The sequence below is a fragment of the Macaca thibetana genome, chromosome 9, assembly GCF_024542745.1.
Source record: "Macaca thibetana thibetana isolate TM-01 chromosome 9, ASM2454274v1, whole genome shotgun sequence".
NCBI lineage: Eukaryota > Metazoa > Chordata > Mammalia > Primates > Cercopithecidae > Macaca > Macaca thibetana.
The window spans coordinates 101311870-101329848 of record NC_065586.1 but is presented as its reverse complement, the minus strand read 5'-3'; the positions used below and the strand labels follow the sequence as shown (position 1 = coordinate 101329848).

At 39.1% G+C, this 17979-nt stretch overlaps 1 protein-coding gene across 1 annotated transcript in view; it reads right to left on the bottom strand.

Annotated features, from left to right (window-relative positions):
• SORCS3 (sortilin related VPS10 domain containing receptor 3) overlaps positions 1-17979 on the bottom strand; it is a 612976-nt gene that overhangs the window by 80440 nt on the left and 514557 nt on the right. The window contains exon 14 of the mRNA XM_050804899.1: positions 9164-9271. Within this exon, the coding sequence (XP_050660856.1) occupies positions 9164-9271 (108 nt within the window). The remainder of the gene's footprint in view (positions 1-9163; positions 9272-17979) is intronic.

Genomic DNA, 17979 nt, shown 5'->3' with positions numbered 1-17979 from the left:
GCCAATAGAATTACTTACTCACCATATATTTGCTGAGCATCACCTACGCACGAGGACAATTATGTTCAGTGCTATGGGGGATAATAAATAAGACACAGTTGCAAGCCCCCTCAATCTTACAGAACAAATAAAAAGCCCTGGCATTCTATCTGCAAAGATAATCAACATGTAAAACAATCAGAAAATAGTGCAAGAATTATTATTGCACTATTGGTGTATATTAAGAGTGTATTATTTGTGATAATGCCAATTCACCATGATCCACCAATTCCACTTCTGGCTTGCAGCTCAGAGAATTTCTTCCATGTATGTATCTGGAGGTATACATAAAGATGTGGTAATACTGTTTGTAAGAGCACATAGCTAGAAATAACCTAAATTTCCATTGATAAGAAAATAGATAAATAAATTGTGCATATTTACATCATAACAACATGCCATATAGCACGAAAAGTGCCTGTACCAGATGGATATGACCCCAGATAGATAATATTGAGGGAAAAAATCATGTAGAAGAATATTATTTTTATAAATTATACATTTAAAAAACATATAAAATGATACCACATATATTTCTGTGAATACATAAGTGCTAAAAGTGTCAACATATGTTCTAGAAGGGTTTGTGGAAGGAGTAAGGATAGTAAGTCTGCGATGGACAATAATGAAAATATCATTATTATCAAATCTATCTGGGATTTCCTGTATATTTTATTTAAAAATCTGAATCAAAGTGATAACAGGTTAATATTTATTATTTTCAGGTGGTGGGTACGCAAGCTTTGTAATATTATTCTTTGCATTATTTTGTATTTCTTAAATTTCAACAAAAACCTGTAAGACAATCATATAGTTATGAAATTGCAGATACAGAATCTAAATTGTGAATCACAAATTTAAAATCTTACCAGAGCAGGAGAGCAACTTCAATGAACGAGGAGTGAAATGGAACAGCCGGAGACGACATGTGTACACCAGGCAAGGGGTGGGGCAGAAACAGCATACCCTGTCCAAAGTCGGCAGTTGCCATGCAGCTTCAGCAGAATGTTGGACTATAGGGAGTTGGACTTAGTGCTGCCAGATGTTTCTGATATTGCAAATGTTGGCTCCATTGGAAAAAGTACACACCAAGCAAGATAAACCTGTGAGTCACTGTGAACCCCATGAAAGGAATTCAATACAAGGAAATGAGAAAAAACTTGGGCTTCCTGAAAGAGGTGAGACTTATATGTGGGGTTTTGATAAGAAATGAGGAGTGTTTTTTTTTTTTTTTTTTTTTTTTTTTTTTAACAAAAGCTGAAGGTACCATTTGTGACAACATTGGTGAACTAAGAGGACATTATGCTAGGTGAAAAAAGCCAATCATCAAAAGACAAATACTTTATGATTCTACTTACATGAGGTATCTAAAATAGTCAAACTCATAGAAGCAGAGAATAGAATAATTGTCAGGAGCTGGAGGAGGGGAAAATGAAGAGTTATTCAATGCGCATAAAGTTCCAATTATGCAAGATGAGTAAGTTCCAGAAATCTGATGTACAACATAGTGCCTGTATTTAGCAATACATTATTGTACACTTTAAAATACATCAAGAGGACAGAACTCATGTTATATGTTCTTACCAAAAAAACTCACAAAAGAACAAAAGGTAATTTTTGGAGGTGATGGGATATGTTTAGTAACCACGATTGTGGTGATGATCATGGGTGTACGTATACATCCAAACTCATCAAAATGTATACATTAAATATGTGCAATTTTGTGTATACCAATTATACCTCAATAAAACTTTTTTAAAGAAAATAAGCAACCCCATCAAAAAGTGGGCAAAGGATATGAACAGACATTTCTCAAAAGAAGACATTCATACAGCCAACAGGCACATGAAAAAATGCTCGTCATCACTGGCCATCAGAGAAATGCAAATCAAAACCACAATGAGATACCATCTCACACCAGTTAGAATGGCAATCATTAAAAAGTCACGAAACAACAGGTGCTAGAGAGGATGTGGAGAAATAGGAACACTTTTGCACTGTTGGTGGGATTGTAAACTGGATCAACCATTGTGGAAAAGAGTATGGCGATTCCTCAAGGATCTAGAACTAGAAATACCATATGACCCAGCCATCCCATTACTGGGTATATACCCAAAGGATTATAAATCATGCTGCTATAAAGACACATGCACACGTATGTTTATTGTGGCACTATTCACAATAGCAAAGACTTGGAATCAACCCAAATGTCCATCAGTGACAGACTGGATTAAGAAAATGTGGCACACGTATACCATGGAATACAATGCAGCCATAAAAAAGGATGAGTTTGTGTCCTTTGTAGGGACATGGATGCAGCTGGAAACCATCATTCTCAGCAAACTATCTCAAGAACAGAAAACCAAACACCGCATGTTCTCACTCATAGGTGGGAATTGAACGAGATCACTTGGACTCGGGAAGGGGAACATCACACACCGGGGCCTATTGTGGGGAAGGGGAAGGGGGGAGGGATTGCATTGGGAGTTATACCTGATGCAAATGACGAGTTGATGGGTGCTGACGAGTTGATGGGTGCAGCACACCAATATGGCACAAGTATACATATGTAACAAACCTGCACGTTGTACACATGTACCCTAGAACTTAAAGTATAATTTTAAAAAAAGTGAAAAAAAAAATTAGGAAACTTCTAAGCCATTTCATAAAAAAATATATTTTCAACACTTCATTAGGAAATGCAATTGGTGAAGCAATTTATAGATAGGGGAAGTATGTAAAAACTGTGTCAAAAATTCAAATGATATTTTTAATATATTTACAATTGATAAAACCCCATGGGCATTCTTGTTCAGGGTCAAATTACAACCCATGGGCCATGTCTGGCCAGCTCTATGTTTTGAATGGCCTACAAGCTGAGAGTTGTTTTTACATTTTAAATGGCGGGGGGAAAAGCAAGTGAAGAATTGTATTTTATGACATGTGTGTGAAAATTATATGAAATTCAAGATTCAGTGTTCATAAAGTTTTATTGGAACACACTGATGCCCAATCGTCTCCATACTGTCTAAGGCTGTTTTCACCCACTAGGGTAGAAGGATTGAGTAGTTGCAACAAAAGCCTTGTGGCCAGCAAAGCCTAAAATCTTTACCATGTGGCCCTTTACAGAAGAAGTCTGCCTACCCCTGCTTTAGTTGGCCGAAGTTCTTCCCTGCAAGTGGCCTGTTTCTTGATCATTAGATCATGGAGATTATCAATATCTCCAATGTTCTTCAATAGAGGTTATTCTTTCATTTAATCCTCACAACCACATGAGAAAATGGGAGCTCAGAGCAGAGTGAAGCAAGGCACTAAAGTCACATAGGTGGTAAACAGTGAGCTGAGCATTTTCCCTGGAAAGTGAATCTCCAAAGCCCATGCTCTCAGCCACTATACCATCCCTCCTCCTGAGCCCACACAGCAATCTGTTGATCAAAATAAGCTTTTTCCTTCCAGGCTGTTGCCAGTCCCCAGTATACCCTACCATCATCCAATACCCTTTCTGCAGGCATGCATTCTGCTTTTGTGTTCATTGGCACAAACAAGAGTGTGCCTCTGAGTTGCTGGCAAGCCTGGTGACAATCTGAAGGTTATGAATCAAGCAGCCAGCCTGAGAGGTGATGACTTGGGAGTTCCACCGGATTTGCCGATTACTCAAATGACTTACTTTGGGCAAAGTGAAATCAGGCTCTTCCAGCAAACAACAGAGAATTGAAAAACAGATCAATGGAAGCAGCTCTGGTTCATTTTCAACGACTTTATCGGATGCAGTTACTAGAGGCTAAACAATGCATTTAAGCTCAGGGCTGAGCCTCTGCATTGTGCTAAGGCTGTATTTAAAAGAATGATCCCTGCTAGGCATGTGGTCACAGTTTTTTAAGTGGAAAAGGCTTCATTTAAAAAAAAAAAAAAACCTCTGCAGCTTTGGGGTTCACATAATTTTCTAAGCAAAATGATCTCTCTCCCCTTCACTTTGGCTATTAGTCCTGCTGGTGGAAATTACAATTGGATTCATAAGAGGAATCAACAAGGCAATTGACCCTAGCCAAAGGTATCTCTAGCCCTTTTCACCTCTCACTTTCCTCTAGTGTCCAGCACATTCCTACCACTCCATGTCTTCTCACACTGTTCCACCCATCAGGAATGTCCTTGCTCCCTATTCTCTGTATAGCCATGAACCCCTTTATACCCACTCTGTCTTCAATCACATCTTTGATATCTAATGGCAACTAAAATGCTTCCCATACTGGCCAGGCGCACTGGCGCATGTGCCTGTAATTGCAGAAATTTGGGAGGCTGAGGTGGGCAGATCACTTGAGCTCAGGAGTTCAAGACCAGCCTGGGCAACATGGCAAAATCCCACCTCTATAAAAAATACAAAAATTTGCCAGGAATGGTAGCATGCACCTGTAGTCCCAGCTACTTGGGAGGCTGAGGTAGGAGGATCACTGAGCCTGGGAGGTCAAGGCTGCAGTGAACCATGACTGCATCACTGTACTCCAACCTGGGCGACAGAGTGAGACCCTGCCTCAAACAAACAAACAAACAGTAACAACAACAACAACAACAACAACAAATTTATACCATACCTTACCATTTAATCATTACCTAATTATTTCATGTATTTATCGTACTTTTTCAAATGGATTGTGAATTAACATCAAGAACTAGGTCTGCTGTGACTTGGTGTCTGGCAGCACAGCAGGCACTCATCATACTAAGTAAACAACTGGTATACTGCCATTCTTTCCCCACACACCTTGTTAGTCCTTGACTGAACAAACCTTAGAGAATTATAGTACCTTCCTTCAAATTTTACCTCCAAGCCTGGAGCTTGAAATTCCCATTCCTTGCTCTTATTTTGCCTCTTTCTGAACATGTGAGCTGAGCCTCAGCATCCTCATCTAGCCAATGATGCCAATCCTACCTACCTTCCAGAGTTGTTGGGAGATTTCAATACAATCAAGTTTGAAAAAGTGCTCAATGTGATACCTGGCACAAAAAAAAAAAAAAAAAAAAAAAAAAAAAGAGAGATGCTGAATAGTCACAAGTTGGCTGCAAGGTCTTCACTGGGTTCCTCCAAATCAGACTAAACTCTCCTTAAGCTTTTTAGACATTCACTCATGGTAAGAAGTATCTGATCTCTTTCAGGGAAACTGTGCTTCTCCCTTCTAAGATTTTTTTTTTCTAGGAAGCTGCCACGTTCTCTCTGGCCCCTGTAAAAGTTTAGCTAAATCAGAGCCAATTGGTTCAAACATTTCTTATCAGGAAAGAATTTCAAACATAGCTTTGAGGATGCAGGAAAGCAGTGTTTTTCTATCTGATTCCACATCTGAGTCAAGCTAAAGAAAAGCTCTCTTTAAAGTGCTAATCAAGGGACAAACAGCCTTTCATGAAATAGTGGACAAAAGAGGTCCAAGTGCTGCAACAGCCACAGGCATCTCATCATCTGGAGAGCCACTGCCTGAGACTGCAATAGGCCCTCCAGCTTGTCAATCAGCCCTTTCCTCAGCTTTAAGTAATAAGAATGGTCACATTTCATTTTGAATTAGGCTAGACTAGATGGTTCCCATCACAGTTACTGGGGGGGATGCTGAAATAATAACATTTGAAAAGACAGTAGAAGAAAGAGCAATAAAAGTAACCAATTCCCAGGCCTCCACTCTGAGGACTGTCTCCTATGTAAATCCTCCTGCAAAGCTACAGTGTTAGAAGTGTCCATGTTCCTGGAGCACTGGCCTCCAGGCCAAGTGGAAACTGGGCAGATTCTTGTGAAAAGTGGAGGAAATCAGAATCGTTCCCAGTAAGCTCCTCATTCTCTAGCTGCCCTTTTGTGCCCACATGCCATTCCACCCCAATGCATCATAACCTCCATACAGACACCTCTACACACACATGCAGTCTGCTCCGATTCCTATTCAACCCCAGCCCCCATGATGTGCAACTACTGCATTCTGATTATAGCATTCCAGAATCTCTAGAGATCTATAATCAATGTCCTAACATGCCAGAGCCATGGGCCAGAAAAATCACAACGATCACAACAAAGGTAAGATTTTTGGAAGTCACTTGATTCTTCCATTTAATAATTCATTTATCCAGTACATATATACTGTTAAATCCTCCATGTTAGCACAAGCCTGGTAAATATATGGCACTGAAAGAACAAGATACACAAAGATCATCCCTCATGGGAAGTTGCAGGGATGTCTGTGTACATGTGCACATGTGTGTGCATCCATCTGTCTGTCTTAAAGGTAGATGAAGACGGAGGGGAAAAGATATTCAAAAATTAATACCCTTTGTATTAATATTCATTATCTAAAGTGCTGTGAAGGAAAAAATAAATCAGGCCAGATAACATACAGCATGGGAACCCACCCTGATCTGGCAGGCTATGAGAACTGACATTTAAGCTGAGATCAGAAAGATACTTAGAAATGTAGTTGTTTAAATAGGGAGGCGAGGCTCATTCTGGCAGATACAAAGAACCTGGGGGCAGGAAGGCACCAGTGTATCAGAAAAGGGTGGTCAGGTCAGGGAGGTTGGAGAAAAAGCCCCAAGCAGGTGGTCAATATAGATACTTGTAGGCCATTCTATGAGTTTAGAATCTATCCTAAAGGCAATGGAAAGGCCTCCATGGGTTTTAAGAAACCTTGTGATTTGATCAGATTTTTTAATTTCAAAAATGTCACTCTGGATACAGGTCAAATTCCCAAATGTGACCTAAAATCTTTCATAGTCTTACCCCCTAAACACCCAGCCACCCTCTTTCATAGTTCTTACCTTTGTTTGTGTTCTTTCCTTTGCCTTGAAATCATTCATTCATTCAACTATTACTGACTTCCTACTACATGCCAATCCCTGCTTTCCGCACTGAGTTTATATTAGTGAATAAAACTACTAAAAATCTATGCTTTCTTGGAACTTGAATTTCATTGTCTATTATACGGCTTTCCACTTGTGAACTGCTATGAAAAATTCCAGACCAAGTCAATTGTCACCTACTGTGTGTGTGAAGTCTTCGTTTTCCTCTGCTATCTCCTGGCTGTATAACTAGGGTACCATGATGATTACTTATCCCCACCTACTGTCACCACTTTAGCCTGAGAGCTCCTTGCAGACAAAGAATTTCATTTGCCTTTGTAAAATCTCCTAAGATCTAACAAGGTCTGATATATATTAGAAACTCTCTAACTGTTAAATATATAAACTCTCCAAATCAATGGATAAGAGAAAGCAACAGAACCTTAGAGTGGCTGTTTTTTCTCCCTGACCACACTGAGCTAAAGAGAGAATCAGGGTTAACAGTAAGAGGAAGGATACAGCGTTCGAATGACCTACTTTATTAATAAGTTTTCAATTCAATGGCAAAGCTAAGCATTCTTGTCCCCAAATGGACTCCCTGTCTTCACAGTTCCTACAGAAATATATAATTTTTAAAAACTCCTGTTTCAATCTTTGCCATTGCCATTCCACGAATGGGCAACCCTGATAGGTCAGTTGGTTTCAATACCATTTTCAAATTTAGAATACAGACAGAAATCACCTCTTGGCAACCCTTCCAGGGCTTGTCCAGCTATCTGAAGAGTCCTGACAAAATCTGTGTTGTTTCCATACAAAAGAAACTCTGAATTTAACAAAATGTTAAAATAGGTAACTTGAATTGTTTATACTTGTTTTGAGGAATGCTTCCAAGATCCATCATAATTTCATAAAAACACAAATACCTCTGCTTCCCCCAGATCCTCTATAAGAAAATAATTATGCTCTATTCTCTAAGACCTTGATAAGCAAGATAAAACAGGCACAGAAGCCCTGCCAAGCTCTTAGGGAGTCTTGGCCAGGAGGAAAGGAAAACAGAAGTGCTATCTCGTCTTTTCAGTAAATGGTTTGGCTCTGAGGTCAATCTCCCTCACATCCATGTGACCAGCTAAACTCCATCTGAAGCCGAGAAAAAAATTATTACCATTTAAGATTAGATAAACACAGAACTTAAGCTGCGGCCTTAAACTTGCTAGGGAATACCAGGTCATGTAGAGATTGGCATACACGTGGTATTGTTCAAAGTAATGCCCAAAAGAAGATGCAATGAGTTCTAATAGGCCTCACAGAAGAGAATGGGGCCAAACTATGAGATTTGATCAAAATTGCATAAATATAATCATAAAGAATTTTTTTTATAACTGATCACTTACTGGCTCCTAGACTGGCTTTTCTTCCAAGTCCATCACCATTGGAAAAAGACTAATTCAAACTATAAAGAAATCTATGTGCATAAAAGTTAAATTAAGAGCAGTGTCCCTTCAAGTAGGAAGGTCATACACCCTTCCACCGAACCAGCACAGATGCATGCTATGAGCCCTTCTGTGCCAACCCCACACTATAGAAAATATCCCTTAATTTTGCCCAAGACTCCACTCTGTCCAGTGAAGAGCTAACGTGTAAGGTGCTCCAGGCAATTGGGAGTGGGGGAGGTGGTGGTCAGTATTGGTTGGTGGAGGATTACGGTTACCCACTCACCATGTAAACATGTGCACACATAAACACAGGTGATCAATTTCTAAGATTAAATCTCATTATAAAAGAATATAGAAAAAAATTTACAGTGAAATAATCTGAAGTGAAATAACTGTGGAGTGTGTGTGTGTGTGTGTGTGTGTGAGAGACAGAGAGAAAGTGACATATCTTAAAATATTTTCTGATTTTAATAAGTTGACTGTTTTACTCCCTCCATCCCTGCCCCTGCTTCTTATCTCCCACTAGACTGTTTCAGAAAGAGAAAAAAAAAAAAAAAAAAAAAAAAAAAAAAAAAAAAAAACCCATCTAATGACATAAGTTTTCTGTTTGCTTGGGTTTCAAATAAATGGGAATTTGCTATAATTCTTTAAATTCTATTAGAAACCTTGACTGTTCAATTAGGACCCTAGCCTCTCTAATCCTAGCAGTAGCTTTTTGAGTTTGTAGGTACAAAAATAAGTATTTCCATTTTATAGATGAGGAAATTTTGGCCCAGTGATTGGACCACTTTGGTGTAGGGTTCCCTGGGAAAAATCCAAGCCCTCAATGAAAGTAGAACCAGTGTCTCTGGTCTTCTTCCTACCACAGCAAAAGAAGTACTCACGTCATGATGTGGGTCTCCATTCCTGCCTCCACCAGAGCCCCGTCAACAAAGAGAGGAACCGAAGTGAAACCATACTTGTCCCAAGAATGGCCCTCATCAAAACTCACCCTGTGTTGGAAACAAGTACACAGAAAAGACAGCTGAAAATAAAGCTAAACTCTTCTGTAACCATTTGTCAGGTTATTAAATTTTCCTCTGTATCTTGCTTTGTGGCAGTGTGGATTATCAATAGCTTTTTAATCTTCAACATCTCCTCATATTATTATGAGATTTGATCAAAACTGCATTTCCAGACTTGGGTGGAGACAGCACCTAGAGCTGCAGATATATTTCAACACATTAGATTCGACAAACAACCCAAGCAGGAGGGCTTAGTGGATGGAGTGTCACGTTTCAAGTACTCAGAATGGAACCTGAGGTTCAATTTACAGCAAAATCCATTCAGCCCTTGGAGGTTCTGACACAAATTGAGTAAGACTGGTGGACCCGAAGGAAAGGGAGGGGGTTTGTCTTTCAGATCAAACATTACAAACAGCAATTTTCTATTTGTTCAAAACAGATGTTAGGATCATTTTCCCTCCCCAGTGCCACTTTAAGGGGCTTTTAGGGATGACCACTGAGAGTCTGAGATGTTCTGAGCAACACTGCCCCATCTTTCATCCAACGGTAAGAGGAAGGTCTGGCCCCTTGTGGAAACAGAACCTGCAGTGCTTTAAAGACATGCAACTAGTGGAGGAGACTTGAGCAATTCTGAGTGCTTGTTTCCTTTCCTTTCTTGATATTATCAAGGACCTGTCTGCCCCTTGATTTAACCAGGGGGCATAGCCCAAGGACCATCTCCTCTGAGAAGCTTTTCTCAGCATCCCTTCTTCCCCAAGACAGCCTTAGTTTCTTCATCCTCTATGATCAGTTTTGCTCTGGCTGATTCTTAATTCTACTCTATTTCCATAATTTAGGATTAAAATTCCCTTCTGTATGTTCCTATAATACCCAGGCCTTCTCCTATCATAGTGCTGACTACTGACTCCTTAACTGATCTTGAATATCTCAGCTCAAGATTATAAACTCTGGGAGTTCAGAGATCATGTATGTCTTATCATTGAATAACCCCTTAATAACAAATATAACACAAATATATCTCTCTTACAATGCTCCTCACAGTATGTGTGTGTGTATATGCATACACACACACAAATCCTAATATATACACATAATATTTATATATATATAATATATATAATGGTAAATAATATCTCTGTGAAGGTTTTTTGTTTGTTTGTTTCATCTTTTTTTTTTTTTTGAGATGGAGTCTCGCTCTGTTGCCAGGCCGGAGTGCAGTGGCACAATCTTGGCTCGCTGCAACCTCCACCTCCTGGGTTCAAGCCATTCTCCTGCCTCAGCCTCCTGAGTAGCTGGGACTACAGGCACATGCCACGAAGCCTGGCTATGTTTTTGTACTTTTAGTAAAGAAGGGGTTTCACTGTGTTAGGCAGGATGGTCTCGATCTCCTGGCCTCGTGATCCACCCACCTCAGCCTCCCAAAATGCTGGCATTACAGGCATGAGCCATTGCGCCCGGCCATGTTTTTTGTTTTTTTAAAGAGACAAGGGTCTCGCTCTGTTGCTCAGGCTGGAGTGCATCAGCATGATCATAGCTCACTGCAGCCTTGAACTCTTCAGCTCAAGTGATTCTTCCACCTCAGCCTCCCAAACACCTAGAACTACAGGTGTGTACCACTGGACCTGGCTAATTTTTTTTTTTAATTTTATTTTTGTAGAGGTGGGGTCTTCTTTTATTGCCCAGGCTGGTCTCAACCTCCTGGCTGCAAGAATCCTCCCACTTCGCCTCCCAAAGTGCTGGGATTACAGGTGTAAGCCACCATGCCCAGCCTAAACTGGGAGTATTTTTTTTTAGGTCAAACACTATACCATTAATTCTTCTATTCTTAGTAGTTAACAGAAAACCCAGCATATAATTGATACTATATACATGTTAAATGAATACGTGAATGAAATAATAAGGAATAATGACGGACCCTCTTTAAATCTATCCAATCATTTCTCAAGCATGACTTACACTGGCACCCATAAGCTGGATGTAAATTACCACCCCATTAACAGCCAGCCCACATGGTTCACTCTCTACTCACTTACTTCTTTGTCTATCTCTCTGTCTCTCTCTGATTTACTCTCTGTTTTATCCTCTCTGTCCCAATGTACAGATTAAAAACAATAATAAAGTCAATCTCTTAACCCAGCTAGAGTAACCAGTCTCTCAGACAACAATTTTTGCATTTATGGTATACCTTGATCCATGTTCACGAATGAAATGCAGACAGTCTGCCATAAACATCTTTATGAGTTCCTAAATTGTCATCATCTGTCTTGAATTTTAAGGACTTGATTATTTCAGTCTTTTTAAAAAATATATTGAAGGCTAAATAATCATTTAAACTAACCCCAAGAAAGTTGGGCATATCTAAATTGCTTTTCATAGAAACGGGTTTCTCATTTCAAAAGTGAAAACATGTATAATTGGGAATGAACTTTACTTTTTTTACCATGTATTCCATCAGTTCCTAAAATAATCATAGTTGTTTCAGAGTGTGTTGTGGCCACTAACAAGTGAACTCTGGCCGGTAAGTCCAGAAGGTAAGAAAGTATTAGTTGGGATTTTTGTTTGGTTTGTTTTGGTAACTTTGGACAAACTGGTTATTGTCTTGGCAGATGAACGCCAAAGTGAATTTAAGGCCTCTCTGTCTCATTCTCAGGATTTCCTTATCAATAAAAGGTCAGCATGAGCCATGTGCAGTGGTGTACGCCTGTAATCCCAGCACTTTGGGAGGCCAAGGCAGGTGGATCACCTGAAGTTAGGAGTTCGAGACCAGCCTGACTAACGTGATGAAACCCTCTTCTACAAAATATGAAAAAAGAAAAAAAAAAAATTAGCCAGGCGTGGTGGCGCATGCCTGTAATCCCAGCTACTTGGGAGGCTGAGGCAGAAGAATTGCTTGAATCCGGGAGGCAGAGGTTGCAGTGATCCGAGATTGTGCCATTACACTCCAGCCTGGGCAACAAGAGTGAAACTCCATCTCAAAACAAACAAACAAACAAACAAACAAACAAATAAATAAGGTCAGCATTAGCAAAGCAAATTGCAGTGAGTGCCATGAGCACTGCAGGGAAGGAGGAATCTTCATGTCACTGCCATAATGAGCAGGGCACAGGACAACCATCTTTATACAATGAAGAGAAGGCCCACAGAGAGCAGACTTGGAGAGACCATCACAGCCTACCAGCATCAAGATAGGACCTCCAGATGGGGAGAGAAATTATAGATGATCAAGGGCCTGCTGTATGAAATGAGTTCACACAGAAGGAGCAAAATCCTTGCTAGAGGAAAGAGTGGATCAGCAGATACCTAAAGGCAGGACGAGAAATGCCAAAGTCCAGGTAGGAAAGGTAGCATAGACAATAACTGAAGCCCAAGGATGACATAAGTAAGCACAAGCAAGTGGGCAGGACTCCAGAGCTAGGGTGATCTGAGATCAGTGATTTCTAATACTTTATTCTCACACTGAGGCAGTTATGAAGGACAAAACTCCTTAAAGAAACTCCAAAAAAATAACATTAGAAAACTTAATCTCTTAATTATCAAATATTTGGGTCTGGATAGGCTGCCGTTTGTGAAACTTATTATTATTTGATGACTAGAAGTTTTCAAATATCCTGAGGTGATATATTATATATTGAATTCTATATTGAATGGTATCCCCAAGGGATGTACCTTCTCCTTCTCAGGTCAGTAGCTCATTAATGGCCAAGACAAAGGTACTGCAAATTCCTTAATAGCTCCACAGGTGAAATTGAAATCAGTAGGATTGCCAATACTCAGGGAGACAGAAGCAAAATTCCGATTGATCTCCAAATAGTGGCAACATAGGACTACAGACTCAAAGTCAAATAAAATGAATTTATCAAAATGTTACTGATGCCTGCTACTATGTGCCTGATCTGGCAGTGACCTCAGGTCTAGGGATACAGAAATGAATAGAAAGTTCCTGGCTTCCACAGAACTTACTTTCTAGTGTGAGGAGATGAACAATATGGAAATAAATCAATGCAAAACTATGAGTTAGAAATAAGTATCATGGAAACAACTAAAATAAGGTGATTTGATAGTCACCAAACAGCTACTTTGTACTAAAAATTTAAGAAAGCCGTTTCTACGGAGATGACATTTAAACTGAAATCTAAATGATAAGTGGAAGTATCCATGTAAAGATTTAGGAGAAAACCATTACAGAGAAAAGGTCTAATATGAAAAAGCTGCACTGTGAGAAGAACAGAAAGATGGTCAGTGGTTGTAGCTTAGTGTGAACAGGGATTAGTTTAAAGAATTAGAAGAAGAAAGTAAGGCAGAAGCCAAATCATGAAGGACCTTATTTTCAGTTGAAATAATATAATTTGATTTAAACCTTAAAAGACAAGTTTCAACTCTCTTTGATAAATGGATTATCAAGACCCAAAGTGGATTCAAGGAGATGAGTTGGGGAAGGGTGGTAATTTAAGAGACCACACCAAGATGGGGCTTGGATGAAGATTATTATAGGGGAAAAAATTGGAAATATTTAGGTTATTTTTAGAGATGAAGTCAATGAATTTGGTGATAAAATATATAGAGGTTGCATGAGCAAAAGAAAGAAATCATGGAAAATATTGATTTGCAGGAGTGTTAAGCAATTGACAGCGAAATTAGAAAATCAGGAGAAGCAGTTTTTTTGTTTGTTATTTGTTGTTGTTGTTGTTTTGTTTTGTTTTGTTTTGAGACAGAGTCTCGCTCTGTAGCCAGGCTGGAGTACAGTGACGCATTCTCAGCTCTTTACAACCTCTGCCTCCTGGGTTCAAGCGATTCTCCTGCCTCAGACTCCTGAGAAGCTGGGATTATAGGTGCGCACCACCACACCCAGCTAATTTTTGTTTATCATCTGTTTGTTTCTGTTTTGGTCCATGTTAAGATTGCTGCTTTTTGGACTTCCATATTGTAATATTGTTAAGAAGACCTTTGGATGGATAGATCTGGATTTCTCATCATAATTGGGGATGTAAATTTGGAAGTCATTTATAAGACAGAAACAACTTAAAGCAGAATGCTTAATTCAAACAAAAACAAAAACAAAAACAAAAAAAACCCACCAAGACCTACAACTAGAGAAATGAGATTAGCTAATAAAATATATAAAGCTGAAAAAAACTGGAGTCATTGGTCAACTACAAGTTAAATATTTTCTGGCAATGCCACTATGAGAGGTAATCAAGCCACTGTGAGTCTAGGATGTACTCACAGATATATTACAAGCATAAGAAAAGAAATCATCCTTCTACCCAATCCTAAATACTATGTTCAATTTTAATAATTGTAGAAAAACTGACAATAAGAGTAATTACAGGTAAAAAGCAAATGGTCCTAAAAACAGGTTATATGAATTTTAGGCAGCTTATGGAAAAAGAAGAAAAACTGAATTAATTACCATTGCATCTTAATTTTTGTAAATGAGAAAGTTTCCAAATATTTTAAAGGTCTATTTATCGACTACCAAAAAGGGATAATGTCAGTGAAGGAAATTAGACAGAATGTAGTCAGATACGTGGAACTATTAATTATTTAACATACAGATAGAATAAGGGAGAAAAGATTTCCATGTGACCCTTCTAAAGAGAACAGTCAAATATTTGTGGATAAGAATATAAGTTCCCAAGTACACAGTCCCATTAAACAGTGTATTCCAGCCCCTACACTAATGCTAGATAAATAATATATGCTCAACAAATATGTATGCAATAAACGAAAAAATGAATAAAATCTGTCTTAAGTTGCATATCATGTCATTTCCCAGAACTTAGAAAGGCTTTTCTAGCCTAAGATATTTCTAAGAAATACATTGAGGTCCTTCCCAGCTGTACTTTTCTAAAAATCATACGTAATTCTGTTGCAGGCTTATTCTGCATAGATCTGAGTGGCAGATTACAAGTTAATGGGCAGAGATTACAAGTAGGTTTATTATTGTTCAGCATGAAAAACAATCTTTCTAACAACTAAAGCCATTATACAAGATGGGAACTACGTACGGTGGGTATTTGCAGGTCGATTAGCACTGTGATATTCTGGTAAACTGAGGTAACTCTTTGGGGATATCACAAAAGTATCAGCTATACCAAGTATAATACTAGTTAAAATGACTTCTATAAGACCTTTTCCTACTTCAGGTGTCTATGACTATGATACTGACATGACATAAACTAAAAGGAATAGAATCTGCCAGTAACAATCAGAATCCTCCTCAGAGGTCTCTAGCACAGAAATAGAGAGCTACAGTGGTCATTGAGAATCAATGTTCCTCCCTCTGGTAAGGTGTATTGCTCCATTTCATTTTATCCCCAGTACATGAGGTGGTAGCATTTTAGCCACCTGGAAGTTCTTCAGAACAGCATATGCAGTTTTGATTTTCAGAGGCATGTGTTGTTTAGAACTATTGTTTTCATTTGAAAGTTTCTCTGAACAAAATGTTAGCACGCACAACCAAAGAAACACAAAAGGTCAGGTGATGTTTTCCTTTCCGTTTCCAAGAACATCCCATTGAGAGACGCTGACAGCTTGTCAGGGCTAAGCAAACAGTCACATCCCGTCTACCTGCCCATTAGGTGCTCTGCTGATTGTGAGTTTTCATTAGATCTCTGTATTCAGTGGCGGTCCATTGTTTATCTCACTCTAATGCTTCTCAGGTACAAAGGAGATGGAGGGTTTCCCTGAAATAGCACTAGTTCTAATCTCAAAGCATTCAAATGTACATGATTACAAACAGATGGGTTCATTTGTATGCTGTTTTGTGTTCACGCCTATCTGGCTACCTATCATTTCAATTTGTAGGAAACAACATGCCTTGTTAGCCTAGCTAAAGTTTCCCCAGCTTTTCAATTATTACTCTTATTTTCTCTTAAAGGCAATGTAGCTATTATTTAAATCTGAGAGCCACTATATCCCAGTGGGTAATCTGGTGTCTTTTTCCTTTTCAAATATTAATATACGTACATCTGTATATAAAACAATGTCAGTCTGAGATCTATGACAGAAAATGGCAATGAACTGATTACCTATCTTCCTCTTAAAATGAGCTATTTGTTTACCTTGAGGGTTGTCACTTAATTAGAAGCTCCTGGTAAAGAAAAAGTTGGCTTAAGTTTCAGAAGCTTTTATCTCACAAGCAGGAGACAAAATCAGTCAACAGTTTCATAAGAAAACATTGACAATAATAACATTGTCAAGCCCTTACAAAACACTCACTTAGCCTTTGAAAGAGGCCTGCAAAAGATAATTCCCAAATGAGTTTGTTGTTGTTGTTGCTGTTGTTTACTAACACATACACTCAACAGCTTGCATTTAACCCCTTCCAGGGACTGCCTTAGAGAATAGCATTCATAGAAAGGCAAGTAAGCAAAAATCATGGTCTCTGTCATGTTCAAGAAAACATTTGTAGTATTTATGACAAATGGCAGTATCAACATCCTATAAATGGAGATAATGCCATTTCAGAAGCTTAGTTTGAAAAATCATTCTTGATACTTTGTAAGTTAGAATAGTCAAACAAATGGAGGGTGATATTATCATTGCTATTATAAGAAGAAATTCAGTGGGAGTGCAGTTCTTTTTTTTTTTTTTTCCCTGAGCTCTGTAAACATCTTTTACCAAGAAAAGAGATACTACATGGAACAAGGGAAAACTCAAACTTTGTAGTGATGACTTTGAGAGTCATGATTTGGTCCTACATAAATATTCCTAAATGAATGTTGAGTAAGTTTCCCAACTTGGATAGTTTCCTTCCAGGCATAATCAGCCAAGCACTCCGTTTGGAAGTCAGGCAGTCTCTGGAGATAAAACTTTCGTGGATCAGACTGAACTGTTAGATGTAAGGATGCTAAGATTTGACAAAACCAAAACTCTCTTCCCTGTACTCCTGCCATGTCAAATATGCTCTCCTCTTCTACCACCAAAAGGAAATGACAAAAATAAACTCTTTCTTTCCTCAGCACAAGGCAACTTCTGCAGAATGCTTTAAGAATCAATGATTAAGGCCGGGCGCGGTGGCTCAAGCCTGTAATCCCAGCACTTTGGGAGGCCGAGACGGGCGGATCACAAGGTCAGGAGATTGAGACCATCCTGGCTAACACGGCGAAACCCCGTCTCTACTAAAAACACAAAAAATTAGCCGGGTGAGGTGGCGGCGCCTGTGGTCCCAGCTACTCGGGAGGCTGAGGCAGGAGAATGGCGGGAACCCGGGAGGCGGAGCTTGCAGTGAGCTGAGATCTGGCCACTGCACTCCAGCCTGGGCGACAGAGCGAGACTCCGTCTCAAAAAAAAAAAAAAAAAAAAAAAAAAAAAGAATCAATGATTAAGTAAGTGCTAGGTCCCTACATAATCAAGGAGAGTGATGGCCAAGTTTAAGGGCTGGTTGCTAGCCCCTTCTCCAGGACTTACAGGGAAGAAACCAGGCCAGCTAAACCTGTCTGTAGGACATTTATCAACTCTCTTATGAAGATTTAGATGGAAGTTTTTAACATGATGGGAGCTAAGAAACATTGCCTTCCTTGGTTTAAAAACAAGCTTGTTTTAAGACTCAAGCTGTCTTCTCTGAGAGTGCAAGTCCTACTCAGTCCACAATAGAGACAGCTCTTTCCTCTACAGAGGCAGATGGGTTTTGATAGCAGAAAAAATTACCTACCAGACCAACTTTAATCCCTTAAACTGGCATGTAAGTTCGT